Below are 26,192 nucleotides of genomic sequence, written 5' to 3'. Positions count from 1 at the left end.
CACATATTCAGTTTTAACATATTATTTCAACTGTATCAGTCTTAATCAGTAAATATCATGCTACAACACAGAAAGTTTTCATGAAAAATGTGATATTTTATACATGTCAACATCATCATAAAAACAAGCAAGACAGTCACAACATGCCCCTTTGTTTTGTTGATTGTCCTAATTTTTCAATTGACCTCCACCCTTCTTAAGGGGTGAGAGATCAAATGCAGAATGTGGTAGAAAGCTTAAAACAGCATTAAAAATTACTAAAACTAGGTTAAACATAAGGCTGAGCTAATAAGGATGCAAATATATTGGTATTGGAAAATACCGTTGGAACTGAAACAGCAATACCTTTCTGGAGTTTTGGTATTGCATAAGACAACACCCAAAAAAGCAAAGGGACATTTTTTAGAGTAATTATCCTGTAAATTATGCAAACTACATTATTTCAATTAATTTTACTCCAGCATTGTGTGGCAAAACTTATTTTCATAAATAAATGATAGCCATTTTAATATTTCGATTATATCTTATGTAATACTTTGAATATTTTAAGGCAAAACTCTCTAGTAGAGTGATGTGATATAAGATGCAATGGAATACTTGAATATTATATTTATAAACATTACGAATGCAAGTTGTAATTATTGAAATGTCAAAGCATTGGTATTGATGGGAATCTCTACAAGTACTAATTTAGTGATACCAGGTCAGCTACAGTTAAATGGATAATCGATTGATTTGATGTTTTAAGTCCACTTTATGCACAGTAAGGCTAATCAGGACAGGACCTACAGTTTAAAGTGGGATCCAAACCACTATGTGCCTCCACCGGGTATCAAACAGTTAAATGGATAAAAACAGGATCCCATGGGTGGAATTGATAACTGCTTCCAGCAGCTGCAACAAATGAAATGGTTTACTCCAACCAACACTACTTCAGAATCTATTTTCTATTTAGTTCAGTTTCACTTGCAATTTCTGTATAAAAGTACAAAATCTCAAGAAATATTCATACCTCTCCAACATCAGAGGAAACCAAGGGATTTTTCACTGTAAGTAGAAGTTATCTGTAATGAGGAAAAGGCACTAAGAGTAGTTTCTCTCGAGTACTACTCCCTTCATACTTTGTACTGTTTTGTGAGCAAAGCAACAGGCACTATTGGTGATTTTTCATAGACCACATTCCCACAACAAGTGTGCATCTTTACTTAACTACATTTCATACATGGTGCACAGTGAGTATTTAGACCATGTTGATACATTCAGTTGTTTTGTGTAGTACCAAGTGGTCATATTAAATTTTCCCTGCTCGGAACCCTCCAGAGACTGTTTGGAGCATCATATTGTGGTGAAACTTGGTATAGAGGCCATGGAGGCTTTGGGGAAGCGAATGCTGATGGAAAAAAATAAAATTCAAATGTTCACCACCAAGTGAAAATATGGTGCTGAAATCTGGATCACAGTAAACAACATTCTGAAAATGCTTTGTGTGACCACCGTCTTACACCTACAAATGGACATTCATGTTGATGGGCATGTACTGACATAAACTCAAAATAAACTTTTGCATATTCGACTTCTGGTTGTTGTTACTTTAGTACCACATTTTCACCTGGTGGGGAAAATTTTAACTATTTATTTTTCATCAGCTTTTGCTTTCCCATGGTCTCCATAGTTGGTATACCACATTTCACTGCAATCCATTGCTTCCAACAGACTCCAGAGGACCTTGAGTAGAGAAACTTCAATTATGACTCCCTGGGTACTGTTATACAAAAGTTGCTCAATTTGCTGTTCATTCACAATCGACGTGGAAATAGAAAATCTTGCTGTCTGTGAAGGGCCATCAGTGACAAGATATTAAATGCAAAAGAATGTGTGTAGCAGATGGCTGAAGTTTATTGCAGATGTAATGAAGGAAGAAAATTGTGTTTGGAATGTTGAGGGAGGAACAAAGTGGCTGCTTCTCCCGGTGAAGGATAATTTAAACAGAAATGTGAATTCAAAAATTCAGGAAAATAGGTAAATTATATTTTTTGCATTACAGCAATAGTTTTCAACAGCAGCCGGAGTAAAGTGACAAAAAAATTCAACACAAACTTGCGTCAGAATATAACAATAAATGTGACAACTATGTAGAAAAAATAGCATAATAAATGTAGGAATATTGAGTATTAGATATATATATCTTGCAAAGTTCCTTGTATACATTTCTACACCCAAGTAGACGAGTCTCATATACATTTTTTGTTTCTCAAATTGGGTCACTGCCTTTATTCAAAGTGTTTCACTTTCAGCTGATATTAACAACATATGCAGTTACTGAACATTAATTTGTCACCATATAAGTTGCTTACTTAATGAATATCAAAATAATTTTACCTTTAAATATAGCACTTTCAAGAAAAACAAAGTAAGCTCTCTGCTTATTTTTATGTATAATATCTATATATATATATATGACAAAAAATAATTTTGCATAATATAATAACAGCAAAAACTAGAATTTTTTTATAAACACCCAACAGACCAGAAATCATGATTACATGAATAATAAACATAATTTTAACAATGGTTGCATTTGATGGACTGCAGCTCAGTGAGCACATACAATTCTTCTGAGCCTAATGAGAGAACTGGAACCAGAAAGAAATGTGTGGGAAAGTGCGAATTATTTCTGGCAGTCCTATTTAACATACTACTAATTACAAATATATGCATATTTAGGCTATATCGAGTTTTTCTCGTGTGAGACCATCTGTCTCCTGCCCACTCTCTAGTGTTATCACTTCTATGGAAACTCAGAAATCTTTGCGTTTTTTGTTTGTTTCAAGTCCACGTTATGTACAGATAGGCTAATCGGGACTGGATCTGCAGTATAAAGTGGGATCCACACCACTATGTGCCTCCACAGGGTACTGATTACTAGGCGGCAAAGTTACCAATATGCCATTGGGGAGGTGGACACACTAAAATGTGGTGTAGGAAAATTACAATACAATCACCTATAAATTCACTAATAAAATACATGCAATGAAAGGTACTTCTACTAGAGTAGATTCAGAATTATTTATGGAATATAAAATGCTTTTACAAATTTCACTGGAAACTAACAGTTATTGTTTACCTGCAAGAAAGAACAAGTGAGACCTATTTCTGCCAGATATATTACAGGATAATCCTACGTATTTATGCTCATCAATAGAGGCACACATTTTTGGTAGATAAAAAAGCAAAATTTTGGTACAAAAACAGAGTCAACTTCAGGTTCAAGAGTTGGAAATAAAATAAATTTTTGTGTTATAGCAGTGAAAAATCAGATTAAAAGCAGTATATAAAATGACATTTTAGTTCTAATATTGTAAATATAATCGCAAATTTGATTTAAAAACTGCACTTACTACACAAAATAAACATATCCCTTCTAATATCACATATTATGTAGTTACCAGAATATTAAGTTTGTTGCTGTATAAAAAAAGGGGTCCATTTTTGCTTCTCAAATATTTACAGCAGAATTAATCAATTTTCCATGAATCACATAACTCCCAGGATAATTGAAACTTCAGAAAGCGTCATGTTGGTAAATAAACTCTAAATTTCGTGTTTAAGAATCTATTTCACATCAATTTGTGACAAAACAAAGTAAGCACCGGTCATCGGGAGATGTGGTGATGACCAAGCAAAACAATAAAAATATTGCATTTTATATATTTTAGAGAAGCAGTAAAAATAATAAGTCAGAATACTCGCATATTTGTGCGAAATAAACCAAGCCACATCATGAAACAGCTTGAAATATGCAAGAGATTCAGTAATCTTAATGCATCGAAATGAGGCCCCAGTACTACCCCTCGTGCCAAACCCTCCCGCCAAGTTTCCTATTGATGGCAATGGTGTTCGTCCATCTAGCTCATCGCAGAATGGTGCGAATCTCTCTGGTCTCTGCTGGTACCGAGAACAGCCGAACGCTTCCGAACAGTCAGACAGGTCCAACAACCTGTACTTTCCCCCACTCTTGAAGGTCTGGGTCATATAACAAGCTCTTTTTACAGCCCCCATCCCCATGTTTACAGCCACGGCAGGGTTTGTCTGGAGTCATCAAGATTCTTCCAAGTGTCTAGTGGCGTGCTCAAGGAGGGGTGGTGAGTATCATAATTCTGCTTAGGCTCAATATTCTTTGAAAAAAAAGTAGAAAGAAAAGGCAGGAAAAGATGGCAAAATGAGGACTTCAGGAATGACTACTAAAAAGTACACGTAACCCCCCTCCCCCTCTTCGAAAATCCTGGGCACACCACTCGAATGTCTCCTATTTCCGAAAAGCACACATTGAACAATATGAATCCGGTTTTTCATTATCAAAACAAGAATTGGCGGCGAACCATAAAGGTTCTTCTTACCTTTACATATGACAATTGCAGTGTTTGCATTTCAGTTTCCATCATATTTAATAATTCTCGTCGTATGGGATAGAATTATATGTCTTTTGTAGTCGTAAGGTCTGTGGTATGAGCTTTTACATTGAATTGGCAGTGACTTTGGCGTTTATTGAGGAGGAATATTGTGCCTGCCCCCCCTCTCCATTGAAAGATCGACCCTGACATTTGGCAAATCTTGCAATGACGACATAAGAATTTCACGCTTCGCCACTGTAAGCACCTCACACCTTTCAGAAACATGAAAAATTAACATTACAATGTGTTATTTCATATTTCATCAAAAATTAAACATGCATGCCTCTACTCATCAATAATATTGTAAATAAAATTTGTAAGTAACCTTTAATGATAATTACTGGGTTTTTGTAGTGAACAGTATAGAATTCAGACTTTAGGACTACCTAAAATTAATGACTATTAATTACAGTGTCTGAACTAGGGCTGAGCCAATAACACTCTGAACCAATAACAATATTATTACCAATTCTAATGCTGATACCGATGACTGAAAATTGCAACAATTAAAAATTGTTCAAAATATTGATTAATATTAATAAATAAATATTTCACTGCAATTACATCCATCAATATTCAGTTTAGTTTTAAAATATTCACAAAATTACTCTGAAATATTACAATAGCAACAATTTAATCACAAAATCCATTTTTTCAAACAACATAGCTGAAAAATAAGTCACAATTTTGAATTTTGCATAAATCTAAAATAATATTACTCCACTAAAGTGTTGTGCAACATTTTCGTGGATCCTGCGAAATACACAAACCCCAGAAAAGTACCAGCCAGTATCAGTGAATAAATAGCAACCTAAACTTTCTGATAACAATACCACTGGTATTGGCCAATGCCCATATATTGGCATCACCATCCCCCATATATTGGCATCACCATCCCTAGGGCATACACTATGATAAATAATCATTCATTTTATGTAGTACTAAAGTATCAATTGTATTCTGTTCACTGCAAAAATCCAGTAATTTATTTACAAAATTTCACAGTCCATTCATCAACCTCTGGAACACAGAGCTTACGAATTTGGTGAACCTGGAACATACCAGAACTGCTCAGTCCATCAAGCACAGCCAATGTTTATAATATTTCATTTTAATATCACAAAACACCTCAACATTAAAACCGCTTGGAATACAAATTTTTATTCCTTATCACTTCAATGACTAGAGTGAACAGGTTATAATTTGCTTTTTCCTCAATTTACTTCCATATGAAGGAAACCAAGACAACACACAAACTGGCTGGGACACCAGAACATAACTATCAAACTATAACTGTCCCAGTCCAACTGGGACACATTAGCAGCTTATTTTTAACATATACGCGAATTCAAGTTCTCACGTTACTAAAAATTAACAAAAATAAAACATTAAAAATAATGCCCAAACAGAACACTGTAATGTCAATTTTGTTGACATTCAAATTTACTGTATTCCAATAAAATTAATGCACTTAAAAAGTACCATATATAAAATCTTTTCTTTAAATATAAAATCTTGTTTGAATCTTTTGTAATAGTTCCCTGTTAAAATATTTGGAACAAATGCATCTTCATTTTAAATTTTCCTGTTGAATTTTCTTCATCCATTAATAGCACCTGCATAACAGTATCACTGGTTTCCACTTCTGCATTGTTCTGCATACTTTATCTCTTCCATTCTTGTTAAAACAACATCTGCGACACTTACTTTATCCTCCTCTTCATCTGCAAAAGAATGCACAAGAGATCAAACATCTACGAAGTGTTGCCTGTATTTCCTGAATTCATTTGAGACTGCTGATGATGTAAAAAATAAAATATCAAATTACAGCTTTACAATTTACCCCATGAATCTCTTTCTTTTTCAAAAAGTCTCTCTGTTGTTATTTTACCTTTCTACATTAAGATTTGCTGTGCTTTCAACTGATATAATTTCACTAAAAAAACTGAATCGCCACGGCAGAACAGCCCTTAAGGGACGAGGGCTTATTGAGCAGGCTTTCCATAGAGGAAGCAAGCAAGAAACAAGAGCACTCATCACATTGAGGTCAGTAATTAACATACTTTTATCTTATGAATACTTACCATGCAGTTGTAAGAGCATTTTCTTTGATACCATATTATAAAATAATTGATTTCTTTACGAGATGCCGAGGAAATCAAGAACACTAAAATTGTACAGCTAAAATCAATACTACTCAGAAATGTAATTTCCGAATTTTCATTGGCTATGCTCTGACGGGCTTAGAAAAAAAATGCTGGGGTCCGTGACCTCGTCTTTGCATGAAAAGAGCTATGAGGTTTGAAAGATTTTAAAGGTTGGTGGGTTGGGGCAGAAAACAACTGCTTCAAACTGCCATCTAGCAGGTTCAAGTTATGCATCTGATTCTGTGGGATCTCTACTCTGAACTGGTAATGTGTTGCTAGTATCTGGTTAGGGGCAGTGATCATTTTATATTGATCATCATCTTTATTTACTGTAATCAAAGTGTCCTGGATTCACTTCACAGTGGAAACATGTAGAAAGGTTCAGATCCCATTTTAAATTGCTTACGTATCCAGTGTCGATTACCCCAAGATCATACAGTCACAAAAAGCTTTGTCAAACTTGCATATTTTTACACCTCAAAAAAAAGGGGATCGTTATTTATGTTCACGATCAACACTTGATCATTGGCTTTAGGAGTCTTGCAGAGGGGAAACATTCCTTCCATAAACAGTTTCCCCTTAAATAACTTTTTTCATCGGTTTCAGCATCCTTTTCTACATTGAACAGCACGTGTATGGTTCTGAAGAAAAGCAGGGATTATATCATACTTAGAACTGCATTCATTTGTTTGTTGCACTGTTCTGAATGTTCGAGATGTTGATCTGCAGGATAGAGTTACGGTCTTGTATTTCAGAAGGCAGCATAAGAACAGAAACTGGCTTGTCTTTTAACTCCTCACATTCTGTCTGGTGTTTCTATTTTATAATCATCAAAACAAACCAGCTTTGTGAGACTGCAGTTTTTCTTCTTTACAATGGATGAGTTATTGCTGTTTAGCAGATATCAGAAAGGGGCAACTTTGGAGCAGCCCAGACAAAACACTGGTGCCAGCATCTGTATCCTTACCAACTGGAAAGGTGGGGTGGGGAAGTGGGTGATGGAATGCATTTTTAAGGACAATGCAGTTGTTGAAGAAGAGAAGTTTTATCAGAAGTGTGCTAATTCCCAAAGCAAGTTGCAGAAAGGAAAAAAAAAGCAGCATGCTTTCCCATGGTGTCAATGTTATGGGTACACGAATGATGTTTCAGATGCAGGTAGCTGAATAAAGTTATAAAAAAGAAAAGAAAGAAAAACAGAGCCTGAATCATGCAATTATCACATAGCCACGTACACCAGTGGTAGATTAATGAGCTTGTATGGGGAATGTCTGTGACTTTTTTATACTTGTCACATGCTATTTTCATTGAATGCATAAACAGCATATGCAGAGGTGACTGCTTAATTTCAGACATCAAAGGAAAGAGGAGAGACGATCATTTTTCACCCTTATGTTAATAGTTTCAGATGTCTCATGCTCACTTCCACATGAGCAAGAAAATCTGGACTGAAACATTCAGCACATTTTAGTAATTACAAGATTAGTGATAATACCAGAGAGGGCCATGAGGAGGGCAAATGCACCCCCAACAAGGGCAAAAAATAGATAAATAAATGCTCTTTTCGGACAAATAATCATTTTTAATGGTACAGGAAAACCTCATTAATACGAAGTTCAAGGGACCAAAAAATGTTAACTTCGTATTAAACGACTTTGAGTTATCCAAACTTTTCAAGATGGCACCTGTTTTCAGGTGTAAATAAAGTAGAGTATAAATTGCCCCCACAAAGGATGTTTTATACTTGGTGGTAGCTCAGAAAATAAGCTTTATATGTACTATATAATAATATTGTACGTTTTAAAGAAAGTGTAAAAAATGTTACACAAAATGAGAACACTGAGCTTACGTGGACACAAAGATTCCAAGGAGACTGTTAACACCATTTATCCTGCCTAGTTATATAACCGGTTAAACCCGTTTGCAGACCTACGGAAAGGAAAACAATCTCCTTTATTGCAAGAAGTGAAACTCGGAAGAATCTTGACAATAGTCCCACTGGCGCGAGACGGGAGATAATCGGACAGAATGAATATTGGATGTTATGTGCGTTCACTTACAGGATTAACTGGTAAGAGAAGATTCTCTTGGGAGAGAACACAACCTTTCCCTGGCACAAAACAAAAAAAAAATCAGGGTTGTAAATTTCATTCTGGTTCGGCTGTCTAAAACACATTGTAAAAAAAGTCACATATTCTTTGCTTCAGTTAACTTCATATTCACCACCCCCCCCCCTTCCCCCTTTGCAGGGATCAGTTCAAACTCTTCCTCAACTTGCATTGTAATCGACTCTGAAAAAGTAAACACACAACTTGCGAGTGCCGCTTAGCTCATCAGCATAAAATGAACTAAAAACCAGCTGCAGCGTAAACACAATGAGACCGGCTGGAAGTTAGAGCAGCAGGTGGCAGAAAGGAAATCATTGGCATTTTAAAGATAACGCAGTTGTCGAAGACCGAACTTTTATCAGCAGTGTGAAAAAGGAAAATGATCCTTGCATTACCTTTTACCATGCAACAGACAATAATATGGGCAATATATCCTATCCAGACAGCTGCATTCAAACAAGAGAGGGACCTGAATTCTGCATATCGCATTACAATGCACACCAGTGGCGGATAATGAGCTGTTGTAGGAGAAGGGAGGGGGTCACTTTTCTTTTACTTATCCTGTGGTTTTTCTTCATTTTGAAGAAGGTATTCAGAACTGGTTGCTTTATCTTAGACGCCAAAGGAAAGGAGCCCGTGTGCGTACACGAGCAAGAAAATTGTGGCCGAAACAATTAGCAATGGACCCCCCCCCCCCTTTTTGCTGATAGAAAAAGGGGAGAAGTCACTCAGACAACAAAACACTGTTTTGGCAAATTTTATGACCGGCACAGTTGTGAAACGTATGAAGCGGGAAACTGGATCGACGCCAACTATTGCGGGAAACCTAAATGACAACGCATTAAGCGGGTTGACGATCTTTAGTTAGCCTATGCGGCTTTGATTATCTGTAACAGTTTCCCTTTTTTTATGAAGTTCTACAGGGCACAAAGAACACGCTTTTAATTAAAGTGGTTACCGGAAGTTTTCGGCTGCCAGGCCAAAAGTTGCTCGCTCACGGGAAATTGCTGTATCTCGAGCTCAGAGCTAGACAGATGGGTGAGACTTCCATGCACCACGCATCTTGTATTTTGGAACATTCTTGCGATCTTATCTCGCATTTCTCATCTGGCACTGGTGAATATTTCCAAGGTGGCGCATTCAGCGGGGAAAGAGCTTGACCTGCCATGCACATTGACAAAGAATGTCAATGTCCAACGGGCATTTCCGGCTGCTTTCCTCGAGTTGTCAACAGCTCTTAGGACAAGGAAACATGTCAAGGTCAAGTTAAAATAACATCCAAGCTCTCTCCACATTCGATCTTCTCTTGTCGACTTACGCAGGTGTCTACTTCGAATTAAGCAAAACCATTTTTGCGGAAGGGTCTTGTAAACAACTTCGTATTAAAAATTATCCGTATTTCGATTTATCCATACTGAAATACATTATAAATCCTATCTTATCAGCTGGGGAATGGGAAGAACTTCGGATTAAAGGGTACTTCGTATTAACCAATATCGTATTAACGAGGTTTTCCTCTATTTAGATGTGTACTAAATTTGACTGCCCCCAGAAAATGTGGTTGCACCCCTCGTCTCCCCACTCATTTTCCCTAGCCTGGTCACTGTACAACACATGAGTCACATGATCTGCATAGATAAAATATTCTCTTCCACATGCAGAATACACATCCCATCTTTTACCTCCCCCCTTCCAGCAACGATTCTTTTAACAAGAATACCGTATTTACGCATGTATAATAATGTGCATGCGTGTATAATGCGCACCCTGGTTTTTGATGGGGAAAGTGACAAAAAAATTTATCTCGTGTATAATGTGCAGTATAATCCACGTTCAAGAAATTGGTTTCTTAGTTGTAGATTGTAAAGCTGTTGCTATGCCAATCAAGAGCTAGTGACATCTCACCTGTTGCTATGTGGACAAAGAGGAGTTGGTGACTTACTGTTTACAGTAAGTCACCAACCCAAGCCACCTCCCCCCTCTCCTTCCACTGTGTTAAGCATCCAACATCACAAACCTTTCAAATTATTGAATATAACACAGAAATTAATGTTAACTTATTCAGTCATATCAGTTACAGATCAATCATCTTTGTTATGAGAAGTTTACAGTAAAGAATAAAGGTTCTTTGTTACATGTTCAACTTCTTAATACAAAATTAGGACAAATATATCTAATCTTGTTTATGTAATAAGCCTATTCAAAAACAATTTGGCTTTAAATATCATATTTTTCAGTTTATCCACATCATAGTTAACAAACTTATTTGATTCGTCATAATTATGAATCATTCTTTTCCAAACCTTTGATCTGGTAATCATCTCAAACTTTATCTTTTACATAATAGGAAATTCTAATTCTCTCATTAGTTCTTATTCCTTTCACAAGACTTAGCCCTTATAACATTTTTGACCCTTTTTTATTTGCGTAGCACAAAAGTAACATCAAATATATACTCATTCTTACAAGGGTCACTATTTATATTTTGAGCCTTGGCAACACTGATTGAAGTTAGGCGCGATTTGACGTTTGCACGGAATGTTCTCGTTGGATCCCACACAATTTGACAAAAACTCAAAAAGACGCTCGCGTCAATTGGTGCAAACAAATGCTCAATAAATACAATCGTGGTGCTTCAAAAGACGTATATAAGATTGTAACAGGTGACGAATCATGGATATATGCATATGAGCCGGAACGTAAACAGCAGTCGACTGTATGGGTGTTTCAAGATGAACCCAATCCAACAAAAGTTGTTCGCGCTCGAAGCACATCGAAACAAATGGTCGCCTGTTTTTTCGGGAAAACTGGTCATGTGGCAACTGTGCCTTTAGAGGAACGTAGAACGGTCAACTCTGAATGGTACACAACAATTTGTTTGCCAGAGGTCTTCGGTCAAATACGGAAAACAAACAAACGCCGTCGGATCATTCTTCATCAAGACAATGCCAGCTGTCACACATCTCGTCTAACAACAGACTTTATGAACAGTCAAAAAATCGAATTGATGGGTCATCTGCCGTACAGTCCTGATTTGGCACCCAATGACTTCTTGTTCCCAAATGTCAAGAATAAATTGCATGGACAACGATTTTCGTCGGCGGAAGATGCGGTTGATGCGTTCAAAAACCATATTACGGAGGTGTCTCAAGAAGATTGGAAAAACTGCTTTGACAAATTGTTCGAACGAATGCAAAAGTGTATTGACCATAAAGGGGAATACTTCGAAAAACAATAAAGCAGTTTTCAATGGCAAATTCCTGTTTTTTCATTGTTAGGCTCAAAATATAAATAGTGACCCTCGTACAGGCTAGACCATTCAGTATTAGTTAATGACCCTTTAATGTCACTGTACAACAGTAATTTTAGAGATTCTTACATTTCTTGAACATTAGACCATTCTTTATCAAATCTGACCTTTCTTATAAACGTTTACAATTTAAGTCATTTTTGCTAACGCTATGAGGACTCAGCCTCTTAAGAGTGGCCTGGAGGTTGGCATGAAAGTAGTTTCCTGGCCCGATGCGATATAGAGACACCTAGCGACATATCAGAGGACTAGGAAGAGAACCTTCCTCCCTTCACCACCCCCTCCCCTCCGCGTGATTCCCGCAGTGAGGTTTCCAGGAAAAGGACACCCACCTGTTTCTTTTCATTCTGGTTTCGGAGGCTAAAATTTCTCCACTGGCAAAGCAATTTGCATTTCACTGCTTGCTGGCTGACTCTTGCATGGAGCGAGAAGTGGCAGGCTCCAGAGACAGAACCTTCATCACTGAAGTTTTGATTGAATAAATTTGGTTGATTACAGTGGCTACTATAATTTTGTTCAATTTTCTTGTTGAGGTTGGAATTATCAATTGAGAGTAAAGAAGGAGGTAGAGAATATCAGTTGAAAGAAAGTATTTTTTTGAAGGGGGTGTTTTTTTTTATACAAAATCGTTATATAATAATGATGATAATAGTAAGGCAAGAATTAGTAACAATTATTATTTCAACTATTAACGAATCGAGTCCCTATTAGAGATGGGCAGGAGCGAAACTACCTGGAATTTAAAAAGGAGAAACGTGGACATGCGTAATGACATATGGAAAACTGAAAAGGAGAAGACGGACAAAACAATGTAACAAAATGTACAGTAGTAACAAAGATGTCAGGAAACAATAGTATAATATTGAACTTACACTTTGATGAAGTAGTTTTCTTTATTATGATCTGAATTAAGTCCCTTTGCACAGTTCTCATCGTTCGAGTTCACAGCATCTTTAATCGGCCAAGATTGATTGATTTTGTTTATTTTACTTCGCCTTTCTGCCACTCTTGGCTAATGATGATATGATGTAATCGATGAAGAGACGCTCACGAAGGACACGTATGCCCAGACCGGATTCGAACCCGGGACCACTGGTGTCGTAGCGAAATGAGATAAATACTCCGCCACGGGGCAGACTAATCGGCCAAGGGTGGGGACAAACTCTCAGTGGTGATGGGAATCCCCTGTGGAAACATATGACCAGTTCCTGCATCACATTAGTTGCTCTCTCCTATTGTGATTTTTCCCAATGTTAATTGATTGCTTCCCAAGTGAAATTTCAGTCCAACTAATTATAGTATGATCTTCAAGATCAGCACTATACGTGTTACAAAGTACTCTTAAAAATATCGCAGTGAATTGGTCAAAATAAAGTGACAGAATTTCGAGGAGAGGCCGAGCCTCTGTGGACCCACACATGGCTACGCCAATATACGTAAGTAAACCCGTGGTGCTACAGCCCCTGAGGGCCAGAGCCCACCTACCGACTGCCGGCCTCACTTCCAGTCCAACCAGTTATGTGCGGTCAGCACGACGAACCCCTAATCTTTGTTGTAGGTTTCCGTGACTCATTCATAGCTTCCCAATCTCCTCACGATGGTGGGTGGCAAACGGTCCTATGCACAGGCCGAAATCTCAGGAGAAAAGTTGATACGTTTCCCCTAAGAGACTCGAACCTGCGCGCGTCCCGTAGACGGAACTCAAAGCATGATGCATCGGACCATACAGTCACAATGCAGAACAGCAGGCCCGTAGCCAGAATTTTATTTCGTGGGGGAAGGCTCATCCCTTATCAGCAGCTGCCATCTAAGGGCGAAAAAGTGGGGAATAGAACCCCTGAAGATGAATTTCTCAGTATATTACAAGTTATTGTACAAGATGTTTAATGTAAGTAAAATTAATCACCGCTATACCCTATTTTAATTACATATTTGTAGGATTTCGGAACGGTCTTCAACCTCACCCCCCCCCCCCCCCCGGTCACGTGCCTGCGGGAGAAAATATACATAAGTGCTGATCCCTTATTCTGATTGGCGTTTTAAGAATAGAATATCCTTCAGATCATCTCTAAGACATGGTCTTTTAAAAATCAGTTCTAGAGAAGAAACCTTGTCCAATTCACGTTTTCAACTTGTTTCCTTGTGTAGTTTTTAAAGCAGAGAAAAGTTATCACAATTGGTAATCTGGTGAACAAGATCGACGTCGAATATGTAATTGAAACAAAAATTTTAATGTTCGTACCACGATGGTTTTACTGACTGAAAAGTTTATGTTTCACAATTTTGATTGAGCAGAGGGGGCTCTCTCACTGCACCAACCGCCGCCAACCTTATGATAATCGTTTGAGTATCTTGAGTTTCTGTTTTAAGTCTACTTTATATACAGATAGACTAATCGGGACTGGATTTATATGTGTAGTGGGATTGAACTAACTATTAGGCGTCCACCGGATACCAAACTCGGGACATTTTAAATTACAAGGGTCACCTTTACCATTATGCTATAGGGGATGCAAAATATATCTGAAACTAAGAAGAAATTTTGAATGGAATGTAGAACGTAGGAGGCACCGTTCACATTGAAGGGGAAGGGAAGACGCCAGGAAATTCTCCCTCCACTTTCCTAACCTGTACATCTCTAATTTGATTCTCAGCGAAGGCAAGAATTTTATCCAATATTTTATATCACTTTTGTTATTGTTAATGAAGAATTCGAAGTAATGATTTGTCTTTAAATCTCAAGTTAGAAAGTCAGCAAAAATTATGTTTTTATACTAAATTTTACATTAATTGAAGATTTGCAAAGAAACAGTAAACCTTTTTGTTGGTTGATTGATTTAGTGTTTTAAGTCCACTTTATGCACAGTAAGGCTAAGCGGGACTGGACCTACAGTTTAAAGTTGAATCCGAACCACTATGTGCCTCCACCGGGTATCGAACCTTGAACCCCTTGATTACAAGGCGACGACGCTACCACTGCACCATCGGGGAGGCCAGTGTAAACCTTTTCGTAATCATTCCACTCCAAAAACAGATGTTTCTGTTAGAGCCACATCAAGTTTGTTTGGAAGTAGTGATGTTCTATGACACACGCACACACACACATATATCTCCTCAACAGGTCCTATAGACCAGCAATGTCAAACTCAATTCGTGAGTAGGGCCGCATAACGATAATGTCAAAACTATCCGGGCCACACATCTAGAACCCCAACACCTTAAAATCCAGAACTAAGTGGTTCAACCCAATGGGGCCGAGGGGGGGATTCCAGTGATTATTATTGCAGCATCGATATGTAAATTATATAGACCTCCCCCCATATTTTTTCATGGTTATAGTATTTTACATGTTACTTTCGAGTATAAATTGGTTACAATTGTAACTGTTTGTTGCAATTATAGTTTCGTTTCGCACAGATTTCACTGTTTTTTTTAACAAGCTTCTCAAAAGTCTGCAATAAGTTTTTTTGTTAGCATGAAACTCTTAATGCAGACAACAAATGTTTTGTCAGTCATTCTTGATCATTCGGCTGTTTCATTAATCTTAATTATGGAAAACAACTTTTCACCAAGGCAAGTGCAACCAAAATTAATAAAATTTCTACAGCAAAATAGCTTATTCGAGGATATTGCTATTGGAGATATAAGAAAAATCAAGGATAGCCCACCTTTACGAGTTGCACTGCAATTAAATAAGTTCCATTCGAAGTCAGGACTTGCACACGCATCATCAAAAGAAAAGGGAGCAGAGATTATTGCCCTTCGCACCCTCTGAAGTCTTGAAACCTGTTTCCAACTTCATCACGTAGTATTTTTACTGTGGACAAATATTCCTGTCATTCCTGGTATTCCTGAGAAGTTGGGAAGGACAAATTATACCTTTATTAAAAAGTTTTAATATAACGAAAGATAGTAATTTGCAAAATGGCCTCCACTTCCTTCAAAATATCAACTCTTGTCTCACGGGGAGGAATCATTCAAGAAGTTTTACTGTCATATCAAGATAAGAATCGCATCCACGAATGAAGGGAGCTAACCGAGCTAGCTCACAGACGTCCGTAATTTCGCATATTGTGAGCGAAAAGGCAACAACACGAACAATTTTCGCTTTCAATTGTTCATTGACTAAGTCATAAATCCTCTCCTCAACTGTATTTCTGATTTTTTTATTAGCGTTGCTTTTCTGCCACGTTTGCCTAATGGCGACGATGAGGATGAGTAATGATATGATGAAATTGATGAAGAAAACCCATGCTCAGGCCAGGATTCGAACCCGCAACCTCTGGTGTCGCAACGGGTTGTGCTAACCACTCCGCCACAGATTATGGCAAATTTATTTCGTTATAAAGAAATACTTCTGAATGAATTTACTTTATCAGGGTACACAATTTCTACGCTTTTCAGTATTCACTTCACAACAAAAGTAAGCATTTCACTTGAAAAATCTACATTCCTCTTCTATAGTCCTTTTCTTACTCCAACGAAGTTTGGGCAGCAATATGGTTCTCTGAAACTTTTACAGAAACTGGCTTTTCTTCCAGGTAAATCCTTGAAAATCAAGAAACAGACTCATAGGCGACAGAAAGTATGCACGCTGCCCTCCCCCAGCTGGCAAGATATTTTTGTACTTCAGAAGTAACCTGTAAATCAGCTTGCTTAGTTGACACAACACCTAGTCTATAATGGAATGTATACCTGTGTAGGGAAAATTGGTCAATGTGTTGAAGTTTGGATGAGTTTGTGACTACATCACGTAGTTAAGGTCGGCAAAATTTGTAAAAAATAGAAACTGCCCTGGCGAGGAAATTAATGTCAAATAGATAAAGAATATAATATTTATTGAGTATGAAAAAATGATGTTACTTTCAGTTGACGAAAGTAAAATTCCTGGTAATATTTTGCATGTCATAATAAGTAGTAATAATTCTTGCATAAATCTTCTTTGGTACTGTCATTCAAAGTCGTATTGCTTACCAATATTTTTGTGGAAATAAACAATTTGCGATTAAACAACAACCTTATTTTCATTACTTAATTCAAGTTATTTTGTGATCTCATTATTTTCATTATTTAATTTTTGTACTTGGTAAGTCTTTCGGGGGAAGGTTGGGACACCTGGACCCCCTAAATACGTCCTTCGCGGTAGGGGTCGAGATAAAGTTACTGTGTCACTGGTTGCAATTCACGGTAAATATGCTCTGCTTCTCTACACTCAAACATACACAAACTCATGGCCTTCCTGCTTTCTTGCCTGGGAAAGAGGCAATAAATCAAGCTGTGACAGCTACGGGACCTTCTGACGAGGGGACGGAACCCAGCTGTGCAGAGGATTCAAACACCCGCGCGAACTAGCTCTCACCGTCAGCCTGAGGCAATTCGAACAGAGACATCTAATGGCCAAGCGGCGAACTATGATGAATGAAATTCGGCTGAAGCGGACGTATCTTTCGCCGTCGATAATACATGACATTTTTAAACAATCATTTTTGGCTGTGCAAGTGACTTTTGAAAGAAAAGCCCTCCCCAGCTTAGTCGTAAAAGGATTGAGCATTACGTTAGTATGCATCATAATGGCCATTTTCGTTGGTGCTACCCACAAATCGTATTACCATTCTGTGCATATTTACGTATTTCCTTATGGGAAATTGAAAAAAAATAATGGAATTTGTGCACATTTATCGAACTGAAATTTCATAAATGTGTCATGTACTCAAAGTTTCATAAAGTAAGTTCACATCTACTGTGTGTTTTCCGGCAAATTTTTGTCCTAAAACGTTATATTCAACAAAATGCAAAAAAGCCCATGTTAAATTTAAGCACTTTCCACGGCGACCTTCGCCAAACTCCACCTCCCTCTTAAATAACAATTTCTTCCTTTAAGTTGTTACAACAATTTCTCTTCTATCCTCGAAGAGTAAGGGAATCAACCTTTTCCCCTGGTAGCCTTTCCTTGGCTTACCAAGCAATAACGCTTACTCGGCTTATGGTAACATCCTCAGTTCCCGGGGATCTGTTTATACCTTCTACTACCTGTCCATCTTTTATTATGTAAAATCTCTGTCTTCCTGCTTCTAAGCTCGCCATGTGCCTTTTCATTAACGGGCTTTCCCAATACTAGGTCAACAAACAAACGCCGTCAGATCATTCTTCATCAAGACAATGCCAGCTGTCACACATCTCGTCTAACAACCGACTTTATGAACAGTCAAAAAATCGAATTGATGGGTCATCCGCCGTACAGTCCTGATTTGGCACCCAATGACTTCTTCTTGTTCCCGAATGTCAAGAATAAATTGCGTGGACAACGATTTTCGTCGGCGGAAGATGCCGTTGATGCGTTCAAAAACCATATTATGGAGGTGTCTCAAGAAGATTGGAAAAACTGCTTTGACAAATGGTTCGAATGAATGCAAAAGTGTATTGACCATAAAGGAGAATACTTCGAAAAACAATAAAGCAGTTTTCAATGCCAAATTCCTGTTTTTTCATTGTTAGGCTCAAAATATAAATAGTGACCCTCGTACGCACCAAAGTTTTTGGGTGCAAAAATTTTGGAAAAAAGTGCGCATTATACATGAGTAAATACGGTACTTTTTCATCAGCGAGTAAAATATCGTCCACCTGCACACAGAAAAGAATAATGACTTTAGCTTGTGAGTTTTCAGCTTTATTCTGATAACCAAATGTTATATTACTCGTGAAAAAACTTCAGATTAAAAATATATGACAGCAAAATGTAGAGTAGATCCAATCTTATATTCTGAGGAATCTACAGGATTTCTCATTAAAATGATATTGGAGAACCAAGGTTGGCAAACTCTAATGAATTTTTCCATAGCCAATGCAGCAGACAAGAAGAATAGAAAAGTTTTCGCAAACAAGTTCACTTCTGCTCCCTGTCAACCAGGAAGGATTCCTTAAACATGTGGGTAAAGAAGTGAATGGCGACAGAGCCCTGTTGTCAGTTTTATGTGGAGGAGGGAAGGGCAAACAAAGACACCTCAGTCATATTCTTATATTGTGCCTAAACCCTAGGGAAAGCAGCATTTAGTGAAAACAGTGCACTTGTTCTCCGATCGTGAGGCTGAAGGATCAGCCGATTTCACCTTGATGGAGAATGCAAGAGGTGCCTCCCGTTCCTTCTAGTCCCTCAAGAGAGGTGTGACACACCATACCTCTTCACTCCCTTCTCTCATATGAAAAGCCTAACCACTGGAAGTTCAAGGTGGCATGGTGGATGAAACCGTTGCAAAAGCAAGGAAGAGGAAAAGAGGTGGGACAAGTCTTGTGTTCAAAAGAACAGCCTTCTGGTAAATTTTATCACATCGGCAAGGCTTGGAAAACTTATAAAGTGGGGAACGGGAGTTAGGGCAAATGTAAGATCAAGATGAATGTCCTTCAGTCGGGACCTGGATGGCTGAATGCATTAAGTGGGAAAACATATAATGCAGGAACGAAAAATTGGGGTTCCACTGTAATATCTAGTACTCACCATCGTACTGAATGAGCTCACACAGATCTCTGCAGCGAGGGTCCCTCTTGATTAGATCTTGGAGTGCTTTGAACAAGTTGTTTGCCAGTAATTTCTTATGATGCATGGGGAACACTGCAAGAAGGAAGATATCTAGAAATCAAGGGAAACATTTATATTTTCCACCCACTTTAGCCCAATCTAAAATTAAACAGCAGGGTTGCTACGATTCTTTGGTAATGAAATTCCTTGACATTTCCAGGTCTTCCAGTCCAAAAATGAAATTTTTCCAGACATTCATCATGATTTTTGCTTTGGAACCTTGTGTTTTCAATTAAATATAACACATAAAAATACGTGGAAATTCAAAGAAAAATATAAAATTACAACCGGCATCAAAAGTGCTGGGTGCTATAATCACTTGCATCTAGCTTTCAGGCTAAGGTAACAGAGATACATTATTTCACCATAACACATCTCCGCGATATAAAAACAACAGAAAAAGTTCATGAAGGACATAATCTTTCTAAACCATACAAAATTTTTCACTATCTAGAAGATTTGCTATACAATTCCTATATGCAACAAAATTTTCTAGATGCTGTGTGCTTATAAAAAAAAAAGAAACATTTTCTGCGACACTATATTCACTTTCTATGAGTCTATGTAGAACCGAAACTTGAAGGAACCATAATTTTGTACCTGACTGAGAATCATAAGAATAAGAGAAACAAGTTACATGGAATCACAAAACTGAATCTGGAAGTGGAAAGGAACCACTTGTTCACTTTGCAACTTGTTCTCTTGCAGACTCCAAAATGCACACAAATTCCAGATAATCTGCAAATTTTCCTGACATTTCCCTGTTTTTCAGATTCGTAGCAAACCTGAACAGTCTTCTCTATTTCATGTCTCTTTTCCTACGTTGGTTGCTTTGGTGTTTTAGGTCCACTTTATGCACAGTAAGACTAATCGGGACTGGACCTACAGTTTAAAGTGGGATCTGAACCTCTATGTGCCTCCACCGGGTATCGAACCCAGGACCCCCCCTCTTTTCCTACGTCTTGAGTAAATCGAGACCACGAGGGAAAACAATGAAATGGATGATGGGATAAAAACAAAGATTCATCCATAGATTACCCTGCTTCGAACCTGGGAACCTTCATAGCAAATTATGTTGAGGCCAGTTCATTATGCACTATCTGATCAAAAATATCTGGACACCTACTTGAAACTGTCATCAGACACACCTTATGCCACAAGGTCCAGTAATGCACAATACTATGGAGTGGGTCCACCCTTATCTGCAATGGCAGCCCTAATTCATCCCAAGGGGTGTTCAATGGGAGTAAAGTCAGGGTTCTGGGCTAGTCAAAATTCCTAATGTCATTGTCTGCAAACCATTCCCTCACAGATCCTGTTTTATGACAGCGAGCATTGCCATGCTGATAGAGGCAACTGTCATCACCAGATTGTTCTTCTATCGTATTCAAGACGAACTGGTCAAAATGTCTTTGTACCCTTCTGCATTTAGATTTCCATTCAGTTTTACGAGAGGGTCCATTCCATTCAACAGGATGGCTGGCTACAGACAAGCAGAAATGAAATTCCCTGACTTTTCCGTTTTCCAGGACAAATTTTGCATTTTTTCCCTGGTAAAGGTAAAGTGTTCCCCTGTGCTTAGCACCACACCATGAAGGCATGTAGGGGGTGTGGGGGTAATGCCCTAAACTTTCTTGATCCGGTTGTGAGTGGGGGTGATGTGATCAGCATTACGCCCCTGACCACCTTTACCCCCCCAGGGTTTCCCCCAGGTACCCATGTTATTCGACGCTCGGTGGGTGACGGGGCTGCTTCCAACGTTAGAAAAGTTTCCAGATTTGAACAGGCCGAGGATCGAACCCGGGACCTTTAGCATGGTAGTCAGATGCGTTACCGACTGAGCCACCGCAGCCTGACAATTTTGAACTAAATCCACGTATTTGTACATGGAAAATAAACTCATACAGCTTTCAGGTATGGACTGTATTAAGTAGGGATGTGCCGAAGCCGATTACAGATGTATGAAAATCGGCAGAAATTGACATATCGGCATCGGAATCGGCAATAGATTATACTAGAGTTTTACCTTCTAACAAGTTTTATATTCTAGTTTTGTAAGATTTATTGAAAATTTGGTTATGATTCGTCATTATTGTAGAGTTTTTGTAATAAAATTATTGAAAACTCTCATTCAGAGGATCAACCTAAATATAAATCGGAAATAAACAGTACATTGCTGAACCAGGATCTGCTGTTGTATTGGAAATTCAAAAATGAGTATTCAAACCTGAAGCAAGTGCTGAGAAAATACTTGGGCATACCTGCTGCATCAGTATTCAGTGATTGAGTGTTCAGTGTTGCTGAACATATTTGCGATAAGAAAAGAAGTAGGTTACTTCCTGAAGTGCTTCCAAATCTTGCATTTCTGAAGTTGAATCTGGCAGAACAGGAATTCATTTTGCAATTCAAAGAACTGCTTGTGTACTAATGTTAAATCTCTAGGTTCACATAACCTTTTGTAGATGCAAATTTACATTCGCATCTCTTGAGAATATATATGTATATACAATAGACATGCAATAGAAATGTACATAGCAAATATATTTTTGTCATGCAGAAAATAACATCCCATTTCTGTTTAATAATCTTATGGATCAGAATCGGTATCGGTTACAAAAATTATGGGTGAGTACATCAGCATCGGTAAATTTTCAGCTTCGTCACATCCCTAGTATTAAGTATATATATTAGCTTACAAGAAATTAACTTCATTTCTCTATGATTTATATTCACTCTGAAAAATAGTGAATTTGAAAAATTACTACAATTCACAAGCTAGGGAGGGACTTTTACAGTGCCTTTCTAATTTGCAAGGAGGCTTAAATAAAATATTTGATTATTTTTGAAGTTATGACTAAATGAGATTAGAAGAAATTAGTTGTGTTTAATGAAGAAATTTTGTAATTTCTCATTCTTCTAATCATTTCTCATTATTAAATGTTTGTATTTCGCCTGCCGCTTGCAAGAACCATGACTGCAAACTTGTCTTCGAAGCATTAATGCTTGTATCCTACATCTGTTTTCTATATAAAGCAAACAAACAACTTAATCCATGCACACATGATTGAGATATTGGTATGGTGAATTAGCGGCTTGCTTGATATGAACATGGCAACATATGGCATCTGCTTGGTGCCCAAAACCCTGCTTCTCGGGACTAAACGTTCTGAAAAAGTGTGTGTATATTTATAATATTAAAAACTTAATGCGAGCAATTTATAGTAGGGGAATCTACTGCACTGCGCAGGCATCTGATTTTGCTAATCAGACAGGATAAGATAGAAGCATGCTGTTAATAACAGCATCCGTAAGTTTATTTATGAGGCAACAAACACAGGTACCTGAACAACAGTGCTGAATATGCTAAAAATTAAGTCACTGTAATTAGGACAATAAAATGTCAATTATTACCGAAGTTTGTCTTTCAAGTTATGGCTAATTGGAATGTACTTTCTGGACCGTCCTCGCATAAAGCTTCAGCCTGTTAAATTCAATAACAGTATACGAAAAGTGAAAATTCAGTACAGCTGGCAGAGGAACATTGATTACTGACGAAAATGATATGTTTTTAGGATTCAGAGCCTGAAAGTTTGTCCGACGAAATGTTGTACTACTCAGACAAAACAAATTGGATGCATAAGTGTCATGCATGCGTTTTTATGCTGTAGTGAGACAATATGTCGCAATTCAACATTAGTCAGATTTAAGTAAGTCTTGAAGCTTTTCTGGCGACGAAGGATGAAATGATTCTCTCAGACTATCGACCAGGTAAGTTTGCAGAAAAGACTCACCTGGTCAATAGCCCGAGAGAATCTTTTTATTAGTCAGATTTATCCGATAAAAATCACATGCATCAATGGAGCCTAAATATTCAGCAGATCAAATGTTGAACCACAGCATACGACAAAAAAATCAGGTTGGATAAAAGCCCTCATTTGTTTCAACGTTCCTTCATAATGTCCACATAATGCCGTACTATGGTGTTGGACATCTGTTTGATGATGCCAGAGTGAGTGTAGCATTCTGGTCGACAGGTCCGACCCCTTATAGCTCCCATAGACATGAAAAAAAAATATGTCAATACATTTTAAACGTGACATTTAGAGGTTCATCAAATGTGTCAGCCTCACTCCGTGGTCGACATTCTCTGGTTCATACCACCTGCGAATGACGAGCAACAGACCTGCTTTTTTATATTGAGTTCGTTAATATTTCTGCAATGTCACTCTTCAGAAGTTCCAGAGTATTGAACGCACAATAATCAAATTAAGATGGAGCCAGTGCTTTCAAGTTGGCACTCTGCTAGAGTTCCCATCTCGAAAACTGCCCAGTCATCAAGATCACGCCACCCACCTACAGTGTTGCCAGTAAACAACAAATTCAACTTTCAATAATAATTCTGAAAAAAAAAAAAGGTTACAAAATAGTACTTAACGTAAGGAACATTACAATATATTTTTTTAGACTGCAATACTATCTTGGCCATTCAGGAAATAATAAAAACATGTTTCCATGAAATTCAAGAGGAAATTATTATTTTTGACTTCAAACTAAAAATAAAGAAAGCAGTGACAAAAGAGGGTTGGAAAAAATAGTGAAACATTCTTAAGCTTCATACATGCCTACAGTATCTATTTTGTTCACAAAATGTATAAGCATGTGAAGTTAAAAAGTAAAATGTTCCAAGATTCGTAAAAATTTTCGGGTTATGTATTGTAAAATATCCTTGCTGGCTAACTCGCGTTCTATTTGATAACGTAAAAACCTTCAGCGAGAAAGTTTGTAATAAAACATTGAAATTATTTTAAGAACACATACAGCATCTTTTGAGTGACATCTCAGCTATAATTTATATTTTATTTGAACGAATTTTGCTGCGCATCGATCTTGGGCTGAGCACTGCCTGTAACGTGAGCCCAGCTACATTTATTTACTGGGGGAACAAAATATTTCCCGTAAGTACACATATTTATACATGGTTCACAGTAAGAATCATCACAATCTCTGTCTATGACAAATACCCAATATTTGATGTATTTGTTAAGATAGTTATGTTCAATTTCTGATGTTGTGGTTTACGGTTAGTCCCTGTCACAAAAACTGTGAGTCAAGGCACACTGACTTGTTTACACTTCAAGAAAGTGGTTATAAAATGTAAACCAAAAATGGCAAATGGGCTGGCTGAATAAACAAAAAGGGAAACAATTCTTAACAACAATGCTGGTGAAAGAGAGAGCAGCCACTGATCTTTGTAGAGACCGTTGCTAGTACATCAAAGCAAATGTTAAAATCATCCAGTTCAGTGTTTTTGCATTCCTGTTTGTAACTTTGCTGGTGACTCGAAGACAACATTCACACATTGATCCTCTGCCGAAGTTAAAGTACTGCTGATATGTTGTACATACTTTTCAGAAATCCCACAAGCTTCCGCTGTCAGTTTTTGTACTTGTCAAAAGTTTATGTTCCTCCTTGCTTCTTCGTTATATGCAAGATTTCTGAAAAAACTTGTAAACGTTTCCAATGATTACCTTGCTTTGTTTTTTACTGTCCGTTCGCCAGGCACGTATACCACCATCACTTCCACCTGCTATTGTACTGTACGTAGGATGCTGCTCCTCAATGTCACTCATAATTAATGCAAAATCAAATAATCCGTACACTCTACACCATCAAAGATGCAATCGGCCGCATACATACAAAGTGCGAAGTGTCGACTGAGCAGCTTAGAAGAAGTGTGGCAACCTGGAGGGCCAGGGGTTGGAGGAGGCAAGGTGGAAGCTCCGACCTTGACTGGACAGTTTCGTGGCATTGACTCTAGTTGTGTTTACGTTACACTTGCATGTAATATACACTCTGTGGCAAAAAACAATCGCCCCCTAGTAATAAAGTGTAAAAATTTTCTTGCACTCTTGGAACCGTTTCACAAAGCATTTTCATCCTTTATGCCAATTTAGTTTCCTTCAAAATATCAACTTTCTTTCCATTTTTGAAGTACTTATAAGGCAGTTTTGGGAGCATCCATCCTTACTTATTCTAAAACAATGAATTGTTGGCACCTTGTAACAATGGATTTTCACACTTTATCCAAATTTACTCTCCTTCCGAATCTCAATTTTCTGCATTGTTTTAAGTATTTTGAAACCAGTTTAGGAGCATCCATCTTTACTTGTTGAAAATTCATTGTTAAAAGGTGCCAACAATGGTCGACCAAGCCTCATTGTTGGAGAATAAGTAAAGATGGATGCCCCCAAACTGCCGTAAACGTGGATGAAACAGTGCAGAAAGTTGAGATTAGGAAGTTCAATAAATTTGGATAAAGTGTGAAAATCCATTGTTATAAGGTACCAACAATGGAGGAGTAAGATTCATTGTTGGAGAACAAGTAAAGATGGATGCCCCCAAACTAACGTAAACATACTTGAAACAATATAAAGTAAGTTGATATTTTGAAGGAAACTAAACAATAGCGGAAGGCAATAAAGGCCATAAAGCTTAACAATTAAATCAACTAACCACTTTCTTTGTTGATTTCTTCATTATTACCTTCATTGTTAGAGTAAGTATAATATCAGAAAATGTTAAAATTATGTAGAGTATGTACTCTTC

The 26,192-nt window shown here is 37.6% G+C and overlaps 1 protein-coding gene across 6 annotated transcripts in view; it reads right to left on the bottom strand.

The window, feature by feature from the left end:
* Positions 1-2,431: 2,431 nt before the first annotated feature.
* The window catches only part of LOC145997221 (stimulator of interferon genes protein 5-like), a 96,160-nt gene continuing 72,399 nt past the window's right edge, over positions 2,432-26,192 (bottom strand). For 5 of the 6 annotated variants that reach the window (XM_083133996.1, XM_083133995.1, XM_083133994.1 and 2 more), the window contains exons 6-7: positions 19,506-19,619; positions 2,432-6,175 (exon numbers count right to left, since the gene is read on the bottom strand). In XM_083133996.1, coding sequence (XP_082990122.1) covers positions 6,081-6,175; positions 19,506-19,619 — 209 coding nt within the window. In that variant the 3' untranslated portion in view covers positions 2,432-6,080. The remainder of the gene's footprint in view (positions 6,176-19,505; positions 19,620-26,192) is intronic. The other variant, XM_083133999.1, reaches the window with a different exon arrangement.

This window comes from Lepisma saccharinum, chromosome 13 (genome assembly GCF_977018435.1).
Source record: "Lepisma saccharinum chromosome 13, izLepSacc3.1, whole genome shotgun sequence".
NCBI classification, from domain to species: domain Eukaryota; kingdom Metazoa; phylum Arthropoda; class Insecta; order Zygentoma; family Lepismatidae; genus Lepisma; species Lepisma saccharinum.
This window is presented reverse-complemented; position numbering and strand designations above follow the sequence as displayed.